The 20,120-nt window shown below is 39.1% G+C and overlaps 1 protein-coding gene across 5 annotated transcripts in view; it reads right to left on the reverse strand.

The window, feature by feature from the left end:
• ARP8 (actin-related protein 8) overlaps nucleotides 1-20,120 on the reverse strand; it is a 112,388-nt gene that overhangs the window by 71,530 nt on the left and 20,738 nt on the right. For all 5 annotated transcript variants that reach the window (XM_088966136.1, XM_088966134.1, XM_088966137.1 and 2 more), the window contains 4 exons: nucleotides 19,783-19,868; nucleotides 19,571-19,641; nucleotides 19,341-19,408; nucleotides 9,534-9,595 (listed from right to left, as the gene is read on the reverse strand). In XM_088966136.1, the coding sequence (XP_088822262.1) occupies nucleotides 9,534-9,595; nucleotides 19,341-19,408; nucleotides 19,571-19,641; nucleotides 19,783-19,868 (287 nt within the window). The remainder of the gene's footprint in view (nucleotides 1-9,533; nucleotides 9,596-19,340; nucleotides 19,409-19,570; nucleotides 19,642-19,782; nucleotides 19,869-20,120) is intronic.

Raw genomic sequence — 20,120 nt, forward strand, 5'->3', positions numbered from 1 at the left:
GAGAGGAAAGGGAGACAAAGTGGGGAACAACACGGAGAAAGGGGATTGACTTCCAAGGATTGACATGGGCATCTGATTTATCAAAAAACAGGACGTAAGAACAGCATCACTCCAAAAATGCTTTGGGACATGCATATTGATCATCAAGGACCGAGCAGTTTCAAGAAGATGTCTATTTTTCCGTTCAGCTACACCGTTTTGTTGTGGGGTGTAGGCACAAGAAGTTTGATGAATTATTCCATGATGTTCTAGGTATTGCTGAAATGATGAGGAGATGTATTATTTGGCATTATCGGAGCGAAGTGTTTTCATATGAACACCAAACTGAGTGCATATTTCAGCATGAAATTTCTGAAAAATAGAGAACAATTCACTACTGTCTTTCATAAGATAGATCCATGTCATTCTTGAAAAGTCATCAACAAAGATTACAAAATACTTAAACCCATTGTATTACACCACTTTAACTGGACCCCATACATCAGAATGAACTAAAACAAAAGGACTTGAGACACGACTATCAGTTCTTGGACTAAATGAGACTCGATGATGTTTTTCCAACTGACATGACTCACAATCTAATGATGAAAGATGACTCAAGGAAGGAACTAGCAGCTTCAAAGCCTTGAGAGGGGGATGACCAAGTCTGTAGTGCCATTTGAGAGGAGTAAGAGACGACTGAAAAGCCACTGGAGGGCCACCACCATCAAGGTAATACAAACCACCGGCTTCATGCCCTTCACCACTCTTCGTCCCCGTCTTGAGATCCTGAAACACACAAGAAGAAGGATAGAAGGTTACAGAACAATTAAGGGATTTGGTTAATCTACTAACAGACATAAGGTTAAAAGGGAACTTAGGAACATATAAAACAGATGCTAAAGACAATGAGGAGAGATCAACATCACCAACACCACAAATAGGAGATGTAGAACCATTAGCAAGTGTAACTGTCTGAGATGTGGAGGTGCGAGAAAGGGAAGAAAATACATCAGGAGTCCTAGACATATGGTCCGAGGCGCCAGAATCAATGATCCAGGGTGAGGCTTTGGAAGCTAAACAAGTCATACCTGAATGGGCAAGTGTAGCTGTGTTCTGCTGAGTTGCTTGAAGGAACTGCTCATATATTGCCCGTGGTACACACCATTTCTTGCCCGGAAGCACAAGTGGGTGTGGAGGGGGTTGGTGCAGTTTGTTGGCTTTCAGTAATTGTGCTACTACTCTTAGATGTAACATGGTTAGCCCAAGTGTTGGGTGGACCACACAAATCATAGCAGAAATTAACTGTGTGCCCCTCTAAGCCACAATGTGTACATTTTCTCTGATCATTACTCCTTCCTTTTCCACGGCCTCTAGTCCGGCCACTGGCCCGGTTAAACATGTGCCCATCACGGTTGTTTGGAGGGCCACTGCTGCCACCACCACTTCTACTTCCACGACCACTCCCTTTAGTCACTACCAAACCAGATCTATCAGAGAAGGAAGAATGTTCCACTGTCTCAATGGATGTCCTCTTAAGATGGGCAAAAACTTCTTCAAGTGAGGGGAGAGCTGATCCCCCCAATATCTGTGCTTCGACAGGCTCATACTCAGCCTTCAAGCGCACAAGAAACCTAGTCACATCAAGCTGTTCACGTTGCTGTTGTTGGATCTGGACATCTGATGTGAGAGGGTGATACACATTTAGCTCATTGCGGATGTTTCTCAAACTTGCATAATACTCTTCTAAGCTTTGATTTCCTTGCTTCAAATTGAAGTACTCTTGGTATAACTGATATACCCTAGTTGTATTGTCTTGTCCAGAGTACAACTTTTTAGCATGATCCCAGATCTCTTTGGTTGTATCTAGGAACATGAAGTTCACACTAATCTTTGGTTCCATGCTGTTCCAAAGCCATGTAATTATCTTTGCATTACCTTGTTCCCAATCACTGAACCCAGGAGAATCAGAGGATGGTTTCTCCTCCCTCACATGTTTTACTTTCCTCTTGGCCTTCAAGAACACTTCCACAGATTTTGCCCATGGTACATAGTTCTCACTGTTAGAATGCTCGAGTTAGGGGTATTTTGGTCATTCTGGTGTATCTTATTGAAAGTGAAATGTCTATTGTATCTTAGTTTAAGTTATGTGTCCCATCTTCTATGAGGGACAAAATTGTCTTTCTTGTAACTCAAGTTTTTCATGAATAAAAGTTAAGTGGGTCGGCTAGGAGAGGTACTTTGGTACATCCTCTCTTCTAGTCTGGCCGAACACTCTTCTCCTCTCCTTCTTCTTTCTCTTTTCTTTCTTCTTTCTTCTTCTCTACTTTGACCTAGAAACAATTAGGATTTATTCACATGGTATCAGAGCATTAAGGTTTGGTGTTCGTTTTCTTGCTGCTGTCTTCTTCCTGGGTTCGCCGCCAGCTTCACAGTAAGTTTCATCATCCTTCAACTGATCGGATTGAAGACTCGATAAAGGACTGAAAAGGAGTTGTCGTTTTGAGGGCCTGGAGGTGAGAATGCCTCTGGCCGGTGTTGTGGTGGTCGTTGAAATGGTATACTAGACCCTCTATTCAGTGTACGAAGAGGGCTGGTCATATACAGGTATGGACACTGTTGTCGTGTGTTCAGAAATGGACTGTGAATGCTGATTTTTTTGTGTGGGCTTCGAAAGTTAGTTGTTGTGGTGCTGGGTGAAACTGATACACATATCAGTCATGTTTTTTTGTGTGTTTTCTTACTCACATGTGTGCTGAACGAAGAGTGGTAGACTGTTGATGTCCACCACAGTTGTGGTGTGGTGTTGATTGTGTTGTGGTGGCTGACATATCTATGTTTTTAAATGCTTAAAAGTGAACCCCAAGACCTTGTGTGTAATCAGTTCTGCAGTTTACAGAACAAGTGTTCAATGAAATGACTGAGTAATTTCAGTAGTGGTATGGTGGTGGTAAATGGACTGCAGTGTGCAGTCCAAGTGTTTGATGTGTTGACTGAATGATTTCAGCTTTAGAGTGTAGTGTGTAATGTGCAGTTGAAGAAAGTGGGTTGGTGGTATTGGAAGTGAGATCAGTCTTGTGACAAGTGTGAGATTGTGGTGTACATTCAGAGGAAACATAATTGAGATGGCTTCAACTGTAGTAGGGAATTACAACAAAACAGGCATCATGCTCTCCTCAGATTATCTAAGTGTTCAAAAGTTGTACTTTGGACAAGACAATACAACTAGGGTATATCAGTTATACCAAGAGTACTTCAATTTGAAGCAAGGAAATCAAAGCTTAGAAGAGTATTATGCAAGTTTGAGAAACATCCGCAATGAGCTAAATGTGTATCATCCTCTCACATCAGATGTCCAGATCCAACAACAGCAACGTGAACAGCTTGATGTGACTAGGTTTCTTGTGCGCTTGAAGGCTGAGTATGAGCCTGTCGAAGCACAGATATTGGGGGGATCAGCTCTCCCCTCACTTGAAGAAGTTTTTGCCCATCTTAAGAGGACATCCATTGAGACAGTGGAACATTCTTCCTTCTCTGATAGATCTGGTTTGGTAGTGACTAAAGGGAGTGGTCGTGGAAGTAGAAGTGGTGGTGGCAGCAGTGGCCCTCCAAACAACCGTGATGGGCACATGTTTAACCGGGCCAGTGGCCGGACTAGAGGCCGTGGAAAAGGAAGGAGTAATGATCAGAGAAAATGTACACATTGTGGCTTAGAGGGGCACACAGTTAATTTCTGCTATGATTTGTGTGGTCCACCCAACACTTGGGCTAACCATGTTACATCTAAGAGTAGTAGCACAATTACTGAAAGCCAACAAACTGCACCAACCCCCTCCACACCCACTTGTGCTTCCGGGCAAGAAATGGTGTGTACCACGGGCAATATATGAGCAGTTCCTTCAAGCAACTCAGCAGAACACAGCTACACTTGCCCATTCAGGTATGACTTGTTTAGCTTCCAAAGCCTCACCCTGGATCATTGATTCTGGCGCCTCGGACCATATGTCTAGGACTCCTGATGTATTTTCTTCCCTTTCTCGCACCTCCACATCTCAGACAGTTACACTTGCTAATGGTTCTACATCTCCTATTTGTGGTGTTGGTGATGTTGATCTCTCCTCATTGTCTTTAGCATCTGTTTTATATGTTCCTAAGTTCCCTTTTAACCTTATGTCTGTTAGTAGATTAACCAAATCCCTTAATTGTTCTGTAACCTTCTATCCTTCTTCTTGTGTGTTTCAGGATCTCAAGACGGGGACGAAGAGTGGTGAAGGGCATGAAGCCGGTGGTTTGTATTACCTTGATGGTGGTGGCCCTCCAGTGGCTTTTCAGTCGTCTCTTACTCCTCTCAAATGGCACTACAGACTTGGTCATCCCCCTCTCAAGGCTTTGAAGCTGCTAGTTCCTTCCTTGAGTCATCTTTCATCATTAGATTGTGAGTCATGTCAGTTGGAAAAACATCATCGAGTCTCATTTAGTCCAAGAACTGATAGTCGTGTCTCAAGTCCTTTTGTTTTAGTTCATTCTGATGTATGGGGTCCAGTTAAAGTGGTGTAATACAATGGGTTTAAGTATTTTGTAATCTTTGTTGATGACTTTTCAAGAATGACATGGATCTATCTTATGAAAGACAGTAGTGAATTGTTCTCTATTTTTCAGAAATTTCATGCTGAAATATGCACTCAGTTTGGTGTTCATATGAAAACACTTCGCTCCGATAATGCCAAATAATACATCTCCTCATCATTTCAGCAATACCTAGAACATCATGGAATAATTCATCAAACTTCTTGTGCCTACACCCCACAACAAAACGGTGTAGCTGAACGGAAAAATAGACATCTTCTTGAAACTGCTCGGTCCTTGATGATCAATATGCATGTCCCAAAGCATTTTTGGAGTGATGCTGTTCTTACGTCCTGTTTTTTGATAAATCAGATGCCCATGTCAATCCTTGGAAGTCAATCCCCTTTCTCCGTGTTGTTCCCCACTTTGTCTCCCTTTCCTCTCACCCCAAGAGTCTTTGGCTGTGTTTGTTTTGTTCAGCACTTGGGGCCTGGAGTAGACAAAGCTAGATGCTCGGGCTACAAAGTGTATTTTTCTTGGCTACTCAAGGACTCAGAAAGGGTACAAGTGTTATAAACCTAAGTTTCATAAATCGTTTGTGTGCCCTGATGTCACCTTCTTTGAATCAGTTCCCTTTTTCTCCAATGCCGGGGTCTCTTCTTCTCCCTCAGTGGTTCCTCTTCCTGTTCCAATTGTGGACCCCCTTCCCGTAGTTCCCACTCCTACTGCAGATGCACATCATATGCCGGTTACTACAGAGAGGCCGCCAATTACTCAAGTGTATACTCGCAAAAGTGCTTCGGCTCCTCCTCCACTTCAGCACCCGTCGACAGATCCTGCTACTACCCCCTCTCCCTCAGATCTTCATCTTCCTATTGCTTTGCGGAAAGGTAAACGTACTTGTACTTCTCATCCTATTTCAGACTATGTTTCCACTGCTCACCTTTCTACTTCCCATTGCAAGTTTATATCATTACTCTCATCGGTTCCCATTCCCAAGACTGTACAGGAAGCCCTTGTCTCTCCAGGGTGGCGGCAAGCCATGGAAGAAGAACTCTCTGCCCTACAACATAATCATACGTGGGAACTCACCACCCTTCCTCTTGGTAAGCACACTGTTGGGTGTAAATGGGTCTATACAGTGAAACATCTTCCTGATGGCAGTGTGGAATGACTAAAGGCACGGTTAGTGGCCAAGGGCTATTCTCAGTTATATGGTGTGGACTATATGGAGACATTCTCTCCTATGGCTAAAATTGGTTCAGTTCGGATGTTGATCTCATTGGCTACTATGTATGATTGGCCTCTCCTACAACTTGACATCAAAAATGCCTTCTTACATGGTGATCTTGTTGAGGAGGTGTATATGGAGCAACCATCAGGGTTTGTTGCTCAGGGGGAGGCTGGTAAGGTGTGCAGGCTCAAAAAGGCAATGTATGGACTGAAACAATCTCCTCGTGCATGGTTCGGCAGGTTCAGTGAAGTGGTGAAGGCCTTTGGGATGAAACAGTGTCAGGTTGATCATTCTGTGTTTAGCTATAACTCAGAAGATGGAAACATTTTGATAGTCGTGTATGTGGATGATATTGTCATAACTGGAAGTGACAACAATGGAATTGACAGGCTGAAAAAATTATTACAGGACCACTTCAATACGAAAGATCTGGGGAAGCTAAAGTATTTCTTAGGAATAGAAGTTGCGAGGTCAAAACAGGGGATCAACCTATGTCAGAGGAAATATGTTCTTGATCTACTTGAAGAAACAAGGTTGTTAGGTGCTAAACCAGCAGAGACTCCTATGGAACTCAATGCCAAGTTAAGTGTGGATGCAGGTGAAGAGTTTGATGATCCTAGAAGGTACAGAAGGTTGGTGGGAAAGTTGAACTACCTGACCATTACCCGACCAGATATATCATTTGTTGTGAGTGTGGTGAGTCAGTTTATGCAACATCCCCGGGTTCCTCACTGGGAAGCTGTTCTGAGAATTGTTAGGTACCTAAAGGGTGCTCCAGGTCGTGGTTTGTTATACCAAAAAGGAGGACCTCTTGAGATAGTAGGGTACACAGATGCTAATTGGGCTGACTCTATATCAGACAGGAGGTCAACCACAGGGTATTGTACCTTCCTGTGTGGCAATTTTGTAACTTGGAAGAGCAAGAAGCAAACAGTGGTGGCAAGAAGTAGTGCGGAAGCAAAGTATAGGGCTATGGCCCATACCACATGTGAACTAGTATGGCTGAAGAACCTACTACAGGAGATGGGTTTCTCAATTGACAAACCCATGAAACTATACTGTGATAACCAAGCTGCTGTTCACATCTCATCCAATCCTGTCTTCCATGAAAGAACTAAACATATTGAGGTGGATTGTCACTTTGTGAGAGAGAAAGTGATAAATGGGGTAATAACTACATCTCATGTGAGCTCAGGAAATCAGTGGGTAGATATCTTCACAAAAGGATTGTCTCGGGGAAGAATAGATTACATTTGTAACAAGCTAGGACTATATGATATATACTCTCCAGCTTGAGTCAAGTGTTAGAATGCTCGAGTCAGGGGTATTTTGGTCATTTTGGTGTATCTTATTGAAAGTGAAATGTCTATTGTATCTGAGTTTAAGTTATGTGTCCCATCTTCTATGAGGGACAAAATTGTCTTTCTTGTAACTCAAGTTTTTCATGAATAAAAGTTAAGTGGGTCGGCTAGGAGAGGTACTTTGGTACATCCTCTCTTCTAGTCTGGCCGAACACTCTTCTCCTCTCCTTCTTCTTTCTCTTTTCTTCTTCTTTCTTCTTCTCTACTTTGACCTAGAAACAACTAGGATTTATTCACACTCACCATTCAACTTGATGGATGTCATTTGAACACTTAGATAATTTGAAGAGAGCATGATGCATGTTTTGTTGTCATTCCCAACTACAATTGAAGCCATCTCAATTATGTCTCCTCTGAATATACACCACAATCTCACACTTGTCACAAGGCTTATCTCACTTACAATACCACCAACCCACTATCTTCAATTACACACTACTTCTAAAGCTGAAATCATTCAGTCAACACATCGAACACTTTGACTGTACGCTACAGGACCATTTACCACCAACACACCACTACTGAAATTTCTCAGTCATTTCATCAAACACTTGTTCTGCATACTACAGAACTGATTACACACAAGGTCTAGGGGTTCACTTTTAAGCATTTAAAAACATAGATATGTCAGCCACCACAACACAATCAACACCACACCACTGCTGTCGTGGACATCAGCAGTCTACCACTCTTCTTTCAGCACACATGTTAGCAAGAAAACACAAAAAAAAAAACATGACTGATATGTGTATCAATTTCACCTAGCACCACAACAACTAACTTTCAAAGCACACAAAAAAAATCAGCATTCACAGTTCATTTCTGAACACATGACAGCAGTGTCCATACCTGTATACGACCAGCCCTCTTCGTACACTGAATAGAGGGTCTAGTATACCACTTCAACGACCACCACAGCACCGGCCAGAGGCATTCTCACCTCCAGGCCCTCAAAACGACAACTCCTTTTCATCCCTTTATCGAGTCTTCAATCAGATCAGCTGTAGGATGATGAAACCTACTGTGAAGCTGGCGGCGAACCCAGGAAGAAGACAACAGCAAGAAAACAAACACCAAACCTTAATGCTCTGATACCATGTGAATAAACCCTAGTTGTTTCTAGGTCAAGGTAGAGAAGAAGAAAGAAGAAAGAAAAGAAGAAGAAGAAGAAGAAGAAGAAGAAGAAGAAGAAGAGGAGAAGAGTGTTCGGCCAGACTAGAAGAGAGGATGTTCAAAAGTCACTCTCCTAGCCGACCCACTTGACTTTTATTCATGAAAAACTTGAGTTACAAGAAAGACAATTTTGTCCCTCATAGAAGATGGGACACATAACTTAAACTCAGATACAATAGACATTTCACTTTCAATAAGATACACCAGAATGACCAAAATACCCCTGACTCGAGCATTCTAACAGTGATTAATTGGTTACAACAATAGGAAAAATAGATTCAGGAGCTATATTAGCAGAAAAAAAAAAAAGAGATTTAAATGGCTGACCTGGAATATGGAAGTGAAGCTTGAATGGGTGAAGAGAAGTGCTAATATATTTGCTGATGTACTTGCTAAACAAGGCGTGGGAAGGGGTAACATGTTTTGGGATCTGTTGTAAGTTGAGTACTTTTGGTGGGGAGGGCTAAGAGAGATTATCCCTCCCTTTTTCTCGTGTCCTCTCGTATTTTTTTTAATCTTCTAATGCAGTGGTTCAGTTATTGATAAAAAATACATAGGAAATTGAGTCATGACAAATTGAAAAGTTTACAATATTCTTCTAAAGTTTCCAGTTAAATAATTAATTTAAAGAGCATTTCTTCATAATAAAAATATGTTATCTATTAAAAGTTTATTGATCAGTGCATGCAATTATTTCATAACATGATGAGATTTACACACTATTGTACTCCTGTTTTATGGCAATGCTATGGCTACACAACTCAAGATAGGGATGATTTTAAGGCATCCAAAAAGAAATGAGTCAAGATATAATAGTCATATTTGGTTTATAAGGATTTTCACCTTCGTAAAAAAAAATTAGTTCCCATGATTTCTCAATTCAACTCAGCTAAGCATTGTCCAGTTGATGCCTATCTAAGATTATTTGAACTTTTATTATTTGTTGTGCATGGTAATTTTTTATTTAGGTCTTAAGTGTATAAACTTAATAAAAAACTCCATGCTTTTCTAAGGTTTTATGTCTTTCTCTAGTTTCCTACGATTTTAGTGAAATTTTATGAAACTTCCCAAAATTTCCTCATTTTCACATGAGGAAATGCTGATTGAAACCGGAGCTTCAAACCATGCTATTAAAAAGGGAAAAAAAAAAGAAAAATATAAAACCACAAGCAGTAAAAAAAGGTTCCTTCTTGGAATGTAATGATTAAATAGTGACTGACCATCATAATGGCAGATTGGCAGGGAGATAACAACTGGCTGAGTTGACGATTTCACCTGCATTCTATAAGGAGATAAAACTCTTTATTTAGAGAAAACTGTACAGAACAAAGAAAAATGAAATCAAACGTACATGCTGAGATACAACTGAATTAAAAAAAGGTCACCAATCAACATAAAGTTACAAGATAAATACAAGTATAAAGTATGAACTCATCCACTTATAATGCGAACAGATTTATTCATCTAACTTATTTTAATTGGCAATCATTTTATGTATTATTTATAATTTTTCCAGAACAAAATTTTCAACAATTGCACATCTGCAGGCATTACATTCAAACCAGATGTTGTGTCAGTAGTGCAATTCCAGACAGGCATATCCACTGGATGTACAACAATAATAAAAGCATTTTCCAGTACCCTTTTATCTAAGTTACAACAATCTTCTTATCAAAAGCACTATCAAATTAATGATCAAGAAATATCTTCTCCAATGAATACGACCGAAATATCTATTCTAATAAAAAAGACCATCAAAAGAATGCAAGGCATATGAATAGAGGGTCCAGAGGGACTATTTACAGTTAGATCCTTCCACAAGGGGACATATAGTATCTCATGAAGAGGTAGGAAAGATCTGGGGTTTCCAATTCTTAAGAGTGGAAGTTTTCACACAGTTGATGATGATCAAAAAGGTTCTCACCATAGACAAACTTAAGTTTCAGGTTGACTAATAAGTATAGTTGCAAGATGAGAAATGGAGGAAGAAAAGAAAGAAAGTAGAAGAAGAGGGTTTCAAGAGAAAAGGGCGAGTTTCTGTTCACACCCAAAAATAGCCTTTTTATATTAAAAGATGTAAGATACATAAAAGCCCCTTGAATGGGTGCCCAAATACAAAAAAAGGATAAAAAGTCTCATTGAAAGAAAGTCTCATTGAAACATCAGCTTGAATCACACGTATTTCTCCACTAGCTATTCTTTCTCTAATGAAGTGTCCATCAACCTCAATATGCTTTGTGCAGTCATGTTGGACTAGATTATGGACAATGTTTATGGCAGCTTGGTTATCACAAGAAAGTCTCATTGAAACATCAACTTGAATCCCAATCTCAAATAACAAGGTCTTTAGCCAAAGTAACTCTGATACTATATTCAGCTTCTACACTACATCAAGCCACAAAAAATTGCTTTTTACTTCTCCATGATACAGCATTACCTCCCACCAATGCACAGTAAAAGGTGGATCTTCTATCATCCATAGAACCTCCTCAATTTGCACCAATATAAGCTTCAAATTTGAGATGTTCATGGTTAGAGTACAGCACTCATTTGCCTAGAATCCCTTTAAGTAGGCAAGAATCCTATTGATTGCCTGCATCTGTGAAGTTCTGGGTTTATGTATATTCTAACTCACCACACTTATGGCATAAGATATATCAGCCCTAGTCAAACACAAGTAGAAAAGCCGACCAACTAGCCTCTAATAAATGTCTCTATCATCAACACTCAATTTATGATTGGGGTTAATGGGAGTTTCAACTGACTTGCACCCCAACATGCCTACCTCTTGAAGGAGGTCAAGAACATCTTTGATCTCAAATTCAGAAGCAAGGAATGACATCAGCTAGATAATTCTAGAGTTGTCATCCCCAATGACAACAATGTCTATTTTTTCAAGTGTAAATCCCTAAAAGCGAATGGGCACATGCGTCTGGAAAAGAAGCCTTCTAGAAACTTCAACCACGTCTATTTTTTCACTCTACTACATTTTCCTATGGGTAATGGGAGCATGAGCTTTAATGAATTGCTCCTTTTTATTATAAGGAAGATTCGTAAATTTTTTTCAAAGTATTACTTAGCATTGTCAAACCTTATTATCTTGATTTTCCTCTCAAATTGTGTTTCCACCAGTTTAAAAAAATTTTGAACAATGGAGGGCACTTCATCTCTACACTTCGTCAGATATAATCAAGTGTGTCAAAAGTAATCATCAATGGAAAGGATAAAATATTTATAGCCACCCATACAAGGAACAAAATATGGAACCCAAATATCAAGATGGATCAAATTGAAACCAACATCACTTCTTCTATTACTCGCAAAAATATGTAGTTTTACATTACTTTGAGAGATGACAAACTTCACATTGTGTTGAAGGCATATTTTTTAATCCAAATAATATTTTAATAAATTATAACCCAAATAAGTGGGATGGCTAGTCTGCTAGCCAAATCATTAAAACTATAGAAAAGTATCCTGCATGGGAGTTCCCTCTCTTTAAGTGGGAGGGGCAGGTGTCCTTCACCTAGGAGGAGGAGGTAGTTACATAACTACCCCACTCCTTATTTAAGCTCCATAAGGGGAAGCTAGGAATGGAGACACCCTTCGGGGAAAATTATCTCAAGAGATCCTTAAGAAAAGCAAAGATAAAGAGAGAAGAAAAGAGAAGTGCTCAAGGGAAGGCAGGGAAGGAAAAGTCTCACTAATACAAGTAAAAAAAAGAAAAGTCCTCTTTGTGAATACTTCCTATATATGTCTTTTTCTATGTATCCTTCTTTCTCCCTCTTTTATTTTCACTTTTGAGAAAGGAAATAGAGGGAAATAAACCATCTACAACCAGGTGCCTCTACTTGGTTGATTATGGTCCCTCTTTTGAGACAAAGTTAGGGATTAAACCATCTACAATCTAATTCTCAAGGGATGATTATGGTTCCCTTCAAATGAAAATGAAGAGCAGAGGGATAAAAACCGTCTACAATCAAATATTCAGTTTGATTTACTACAGTTCCCTTTTTGTATGCAAAAATCCAAGGATTAAGGCTGTCTACAGTCAGAATTTCATCTGATTGACTACAGCTTATTGTGAAGAAAGGAGTGAGAAGGAAATTTTCTTTGTATCAAAAAGAAAGGAGAAATGAATTGTTGTATAGTTTCTCAATTTTATTTTATTTTTCTTTCTTCTCATTCTTGTACACTTGTTGTAAAAGAAACGCAAATGAAAAGTTCTTTTTAAGTACCCTATTGTTCTTTTCTTTTGTTCTATGCATTCATTTCTCCAAATCAGAATCAAAAGGTGTTCTCTACTTTCTTGTGGAGATGTAATTAAGGGAAACAATCTGTATGATTCCCTGAATGGGCCTTACCCAAAATAATAAAAACCCAATCACTTGATTGAGTGAATTATGTTGCATGAGAAGTTATTAAAATTTTCACACCAACACATTGCATACTCGAATTGGGCACAAACTGACACAAGTTTGAATAAAAAAATGATGAACTTAAAAGACACATGACCAAGACAATGCCACAGTTCCAAAAGACTTAAGTTTTCACTTTGACATGACTTGGTCTGGCACAATAATCCTTGCTCAGAGGCCTAATCAAAAAGATAAACTCCATCATCTTCATATCCAGTTCCAATCATCTTCGTGTTTGGTCTTGAAAAGCACAATATGAAGGAAAAAAGGTTATGGGATTTGGTAAGAGAGCTAACAAATAAAAGATTTTTGTGTAACTATGGTACATAAAGGACAGAGCTCAAGAAACGATTATGGCCAAATTTGACTTCACCCAGACCAGAGATTAAAGTTTGAGATCCATCAGCCACAGTGATCTTACCATTCCTCAGAGCCAATTTATAAGAGCTAAAGTGGGAAGGCATACCGGTCATGTGTTCACTAACTCCTTAGTCCACATTCTAGGAGCTAGGAGATGAAGATTAACAGGAAAGTACAGTACCTGTTTTAGCAAAAGCACTAGAAGGATTACTAGAGCCAGTAGAAGTAGAGGACCCAATCTTCTCAAGCTGAGTCAAGAGGCCCCTGCATTTCTCCATCACATCAAAAGAATCATATGAGTCTGAACACAAGGAAATTGACAACCAACACCTATAGTAGTAAGTTGAGCATTTCCTTTCTTTGTTATTTTAAACTTCCCAAGCTTCAAAAGTGGATTCAGCTTACAACACTGGTCCTTAGTGTGTTTTGGTTTCTTGTAGTATTCACACACTTCATCAGTCTTATCATTTACACCCTTTCGATTAAAACTTTGTTTGGGTTTGGAGAACATGTAAGTAGAGTGCTCAATAACTGTATTTTACATCATGGCAACCTCCTACTCTCCTCATTAGCTCACCCTACACCAAGGAGTATGCAATGTCAAGGGAAATAATATCTGCACTAAGGATGTGTTACCGAGCAAAATCATACTCAACAATCAAATCTGCTAGGAAATCAAAAACTGTTCTTTTCAACATATTTTTAGTATTATTCACCACACTCAGGATTCTTTGATACCAAGGCCTCCAAATGGTCCATTTCTTCAAAGAGAGAGATTGTAAGGAAGAGAAGTACATAGCCACTATCCTCTCCCCCTGACACCTATTGCAAGATTCCCTTTAGAGTTGGTATACCTGAGTTGTGTTTCAGAATAAGTGGCAATAACATAATCCCAAATATCCTTGGCAGTGGAGAGAAACATGTAGTTGCAGACAATATGCGGCTGCATTAAACAAACCAGCCATGAGCCTATGACATTACTAGCAAATTATCATGTTCCCACTTGGCAAACTTGGGGTCATCAGTTTTCGGCTTTAATTCCTTGTCTGTAATGGATCCTAACATAACTTTTCCTCCAATGGTAAGCTTGGAAAATTGGAACCACTCTAGAAAGTTGGTTCTGTCAAGTTTTACAATAGCTATCATACCACTAGAAGCATCAACATTGCCTGAGAGCACTCCAAAAACGGTTTGTACCTCCTTAGGCGATTCCATTCCTCTTGGACTAGCTACTTGGTCACCCTACAACATCCAACAACCAACTGGCATATACTAGACCGACCAAAACGTGCCAACACTCGGTTGGGAGCCATATAGGAGCCCAAAACATAGATTAGTGGCAATATAGGAGGAGAATAAAATCTCCCAAAAAATAAGTAGGATTCAAAAATTGTGAAACTACTTCCCATAACTCTAGAAAAGAAAAATGACCTAAGTGAAACAACAAGCAAGAAACAACTGCAGAAGTAAAGGAAAAATCCCCAATACCGAACCTGTATTTTTCTGTGATTTTTTATTGAAAATTCCAGGAAAAACAAGCTCCAAATGGAGCTGAGAATCATACCAAAATCTCCCTAAAATCAGGGCACGCCCAATTGAACCAGTTTCAAGGGTTGTTGTCAGCACCTGTACGAACTGTTGACATCATCAGGCAGCAGTCTGAAGTCAATAGGTCTTCCTGGGCTTGGGGGTCAGCAGAGAAAGCTCTTCTAAGGTCCCAGAAGAGCTCCAATACCAAGTTGCAAGATGAGAAGTGGAGGAAGAAGAGAAAAGAAGAAAATAGAAGAGAAGAGGAGAAGAGGGTTTCAAGAGAAAGGGGTGAGTAGTTGTTCACACCCCAAAAAGAGCCTTTTATATTAAAATATATAATTTACATAAAAGGCCCTTGAATGGGTGCCCAAATACAAAAAGGATAAAAAGACTAAAATACCCCTTTCCACAATACATTCTGAACAAGTATGTCCTGTGCGATAGATGTAAGGGGTTGCAACTATACGTTTTTTGAATTGTCGAGTGCTGCATTTCAAAAGACATTAAGGGAGACATATTGTATCTCATAAAGAGGTAGGAAAAATCTGGGGTTTCCAATTCTTAAGAGTGGAAGTTTTCACCTAGTTCGTGGTGATCAAAAAGGTTCTCACCATAGAAAAACTTAAGTTTCAGGTTGACTAATAAGTATGCCTTGTGCAATAAATGTAGGGGGTTACAATTATATGTTTTTTTTGGGACTAACCATGATTCTAGTCAATATTCCATGTCAGATAGCAATGTTTTTAGGGATTTGAATCATTATTTTCAGTTTTAGAGTCTCTTTTGTATTTAAATTTTCAGCATTAGGGGTGTGTTGGCAATTCTGGTTTTGTAGTATATATATATCTGTGCGTGTGTGTGTGTGTATGGTTGCATCAATATGAACAGAAAGTGATGTATAGGATCCAGTTTGAGAAAATTGATTGATTTTCAAGCCCTACTTCATACCTTCCCATACCTCTCCCTTCTCTCTTTGATGTTCTCTTCTCTGCAGGTTAGTGACCTCAGCTGCTGTTCTATCAAATCAAAAGGCATAAAATTCATTTAAACAATCTGTTTCCTGAATCCAAGTAAGCTTCTATATTTTTCTCTTCTAATTCTCTTGGGTTTCATCAAAAATATTGGTGTCAAGACACTAATTCGAGGCTGGGCGATAGAATGTGTTGTTGTCTTGGAGACTAGCCACACATCTATGCATTGCCTGTCCTTTTTTTTAAAAAACTATTGATTTCATTAAAGAAAAATATAATAAGGACTGCTGAGTGAAAGATTTCCTCAGCAGCCAACCACAAGGAAAGAAGAGTCAACAGACAATACATTACACAATAAAATCATTTTCCCACAGAATAGCTCCCCAATGATCCACAAGTGCCTAAATTGAAAACCCCTGAAGAGATGACTAATGGAAATCCATTTGAACAAAATCCTTTCAGCAATCGTTTTTTATCAATGAAATCTTTCAGCAATCATGCATAATTTCTCTGAAGGACAAGCATGATCTTCAAACAAGCGGCTGTTCCACTCTTTCCAAATGCACCAACAAAGCACCATAGGAAAAACTTTCCACAGCACCTTATCACTCTTAGAGAAGGCCTGCCCACGCCAAGAAGACAATAAGGAAGAAAGGTCTGGGGAAGTCACCCAACTCATATCATACAGTCTTAAAACATGGGACCACACCCTGTAAGAGTAACTACAAAGACTGAAGAGACGCCTGGGCAATATTTTTTATATAAAAAATCTGGATGATTTTAGCACATCTACCAAAACCCTAAGGCTATGTTTGGTTTGAAGGAAAAGGTAGTGAAAGGAAGGGAAACATAGGGAAACCTATACAAGGTTTGTAAAGGTTTCCCTAAATTTCCCTTCCTTTCCCTACTTTTTCCTTCAAACCAAACACAGCTTAAGAGAAATCTTTTTCTAGAAATCACCTGACCCAGAAGACCTAGAAAAACCCAACCGAGTTTCTTCCTATACTAGCTCTCCCTTATTAATTGTCTTTCCCCACAATAACTATTGATCATTTTGAAAATTCCTCCTAGATTGCAAGATATTACAATTCTCTCATTTTTCTCTCAAGAATTATGCTATTGCAGATACCAATCAAAAAGTTCTGCCATTGCAGGTTTTTTCTTCTATTTTCTCACTATAGAAGTGACACTTGCGATTCTAATCCAGTAAGCCTATTCTAAACCCTTTGATATACTTTATTAGACCTCCCTATATCAGAACCCAAGCCCAAGCCCATTCTTCCATCCTTAATAAAGTTTTATCCAAATTTTTCTTGCATTTTACATCACTCCCATAATTTCAGCACCCACCAAGTATTTGTAAAATTGTAGGTCCTCCCAATATTTTCTTCTTGTTCAACTTCAAAGTTGATTAGATTTTAACTTCATGTACTCTTCTTACAATTCAGCATTGGCCTAATATAAGAGTTTGAGTAAAAGGGAGTGATACCAAGGATAATTACCCCCTTTGCAGTTTTCAGGATATTTAGAAAGAGAGGAATAAAAAGTTATTTCAAAAACAAGCCAACACAACTTCCAAGAATTTGTAGGGGTTGTGTCTAGTCGGTCCCCTAACTTTAAAACGTGTCTCTGCAGTACCCTGAACTTTCAAAGTGTGTCTAATAGGTCCCTGCCATTAACAGTCTGTCGGTTATCTGTATCATGTGACAACATGTGCCACTTAAAACGTTTAAAATGTCAAAACTACCCTTAAAAGAAGATACTGTTCATTGTCTTATACCTTGAGACTAAACAGCTGTGCCATTGCTATGATGATGCCGGGGACTGACGACAGTGCCAGGAACAGAATTGAACGAATGGACAAAGGTGCCAGAAATTGACCAAGTTCCAGCAATGGCTGAAACTGCCATTGGTATGGTTTCCTGTATGGTGCTGAGTTTGCTCGTTTATTATCCTCCGTTTCTTCTTACACTAACAAAGACTATAGTCATTAGGCAATTAAATCCATAAGTGAGTTTGTGATAACAGGAGCTTCATAATGTATATTGACCAATCCCAGCTGTTTGGACTCTAGAAAAGAAACTCTGTGGTGGAAAAACAAAACCAAGAACAGTCACATTGTCAAGCAGATGTACTCCCAAGCCCACTACTTCAAATCATTGAATATATGGTAATGCATATTGAGATTAAAAAAAACAAATTCTTCATCTATCCTGTGAATAACAACTGCCCAATTTCTACAACTTGACTTTTCCGGGCATTGAAGGAGCAATCACCATGAAGTTGAAAGCTAAATTACCTATCACTAAAAGGCAGCCCCATTAAATAATTAAATAGGTATGTTTCAGAGCCTCATAATATAACAGAATCTCGGATGAGCAATGCATGAGTATCAGCATCTCGGATGACACCGGATTCACTCTCAATGTCTCTCTCCACTAGATTTCCAAATACACCCTTGTGTTTCCCATACAGAACCAGAACTGGATCCCCACACTTCGGAAGTGCAGTGTCCAAAATTTCCTGATCCACACACTGGATAAGCTCTCTGCTCTCGTCCATGGACAATAATATCACATGTTGTTGGTCCTACAACTCCACGACCTCCCCCTTTTTCAAATAGAGCTTCCCACCTTTGAAGTCTTTGCTACTTATTCTAACCGGGATATGACTCACCAACCAAGAAACTCATGCTCCCATTTCTTCTTCCTTGTGGCTACTTGATCGAGATGTTGCTCCATTGTCAAATTTCATTTCATCACCTCTTCTCTCTGTCTCTTATCGTTCCTCCTAAAGTCCTTATTACCATCCCTCTTTCCTCTGTCATAACCATGGTTACCTGGTCCCACAGGAGAAAAAAAAAAAGCTACAGGGAACAACGGACAAATCTAAGAGGACTTACTGAAAGCTCTCCACTACATCAGGCTTTCTTTCGAGAACACTCAAGGTATCGTTGTTCCCACCAGCCTTACAAGAGAGAGAGAGAGAGAGAGAAGAAGAAGAAGAAATGAAAGCAGAATAGAGAGAGCGTTACCAAATCATCAAGGTGCAATGGCGGTTTAAGCCGTCATCGGTATTTGGTTGGTCTCAAGGTAGAAGACAATAAACAGTGTTCTTTAGAAGGGTAGTTTTGACATTTTCAAAAGTAACTAACGGACTGTTAATGGTAGGGACCTATTAGACACATTTTGAAAGTTCAGGGTACTGCAAAGACATGTTTTAAAGTTCGGGGACCGACTAGACACAACCCCTAAAGAAAAAAAAAATCAAAAAAATTTTCCCTAATTTTTAAGCAATTTAAAGACAAGCCCAGGATGGATATTAAGGAAATTTTGGATAAGATAGTGAAATGCTAAATGTTTGTGGTTTTATTTTGCTGTCTTGTGATATAGTGCAGGGTTCAATATAATTTTTGGACCTGATGGATATCTTCGTGTAGAGGGATCCAAAGTAATTTTTGTTGTCTTGGTATATAGCGCTGGGTTCAACATATTTTTGGACCTGATGTAGATCTTCTTGTAGAGGGATCTAAAGTATAGTAGAATGGATCTTTCATATAAACTCAAGCAATTTTATTACCTGTTGCCTATAAGAAAAATATGGCTTGAATAACAGATGATCAATGATAGTAAAAACAAATAAGATTGCAAAATCCACAGATTTCTAAACATAGAATTGAGATAAACACGGCATAACTCAATATCCCTCCTACCCATCCACCCCCTCCCCCAAAAAAGAGACTGCATACCTGCTGAAAATTGTTGCATAAAAATGTCGGAGCCTAGAGTACATTGGAGATTCAATGTTCCCAAATTCCTGCACATCAGGTAAAACTTTAGAACCTATTGGGTTAACAATGCTGATTGTCCTGTTTAAAACCATTACAGCCAAAAATGGAGGACTCAAAACAACTAAAATTCAGGAAGTATTTTATAGAAATTGATTCAAAACAATGTCCAGCAATAGAAGCAATCTCACCAAAAACGTTGCTGACCGGCCAGATGGACAGGCATATTTACTCCAACCAAACTTGCAATAGCCAGAACCACCTTTGCAACAAAATGAAAAGGAAAAACAAAACAACAATTGAAGATTAAAAAAATGAATTTTTATAGAAAAATCAGGAAAAAACAGATGGATATCGACCATCTACCAGGATTCTTTACAGAGGTGAAGATGAAGCCACTCACCATCAATAATAACAGAACCAGTTAGTTGTGCACGTCGTCCATAGATATGCATGAAAGAAAACTGAGATGGCTGAATAGAAAATGTCCTGCAATCACAGTCCATATTATGAAAGATAATTGCAGAGTATGGATCACCAAGAAGTGAAAACTTTGAATTTTAAAAATAAACAAATAAAGGAACTGCCCAGGAGGAACTCCATGCCCTTTAGGCTATCAGAAAAATGAAAAAAAAATACAATGTGAATATAAAGTATTAGGTGGTCAAGGAACAATTAACAACCTCGATACTCTACTCAACCCATCTCAGCCATACTTAATCTAGAAACTTCAATATCAAA

The sequence above is a fragment of the Nelumbo lutea genome, chromosome 1 (genome assembly GCF_056320005.1).
Source record: "Nelumbo lutea isolate HS-2025 chromosome 1, American lotus-T2T, whole genome shotgun sequence".
In the NCBI taxonomy this organism is placed as follows: domain Eukaryota; kingdom Viridiplantae; phylum Streptophyta; class Magnoliopsida; order Proteales; family Nelumbonaceae; genus Nelumbo; species Nelumbo lutea.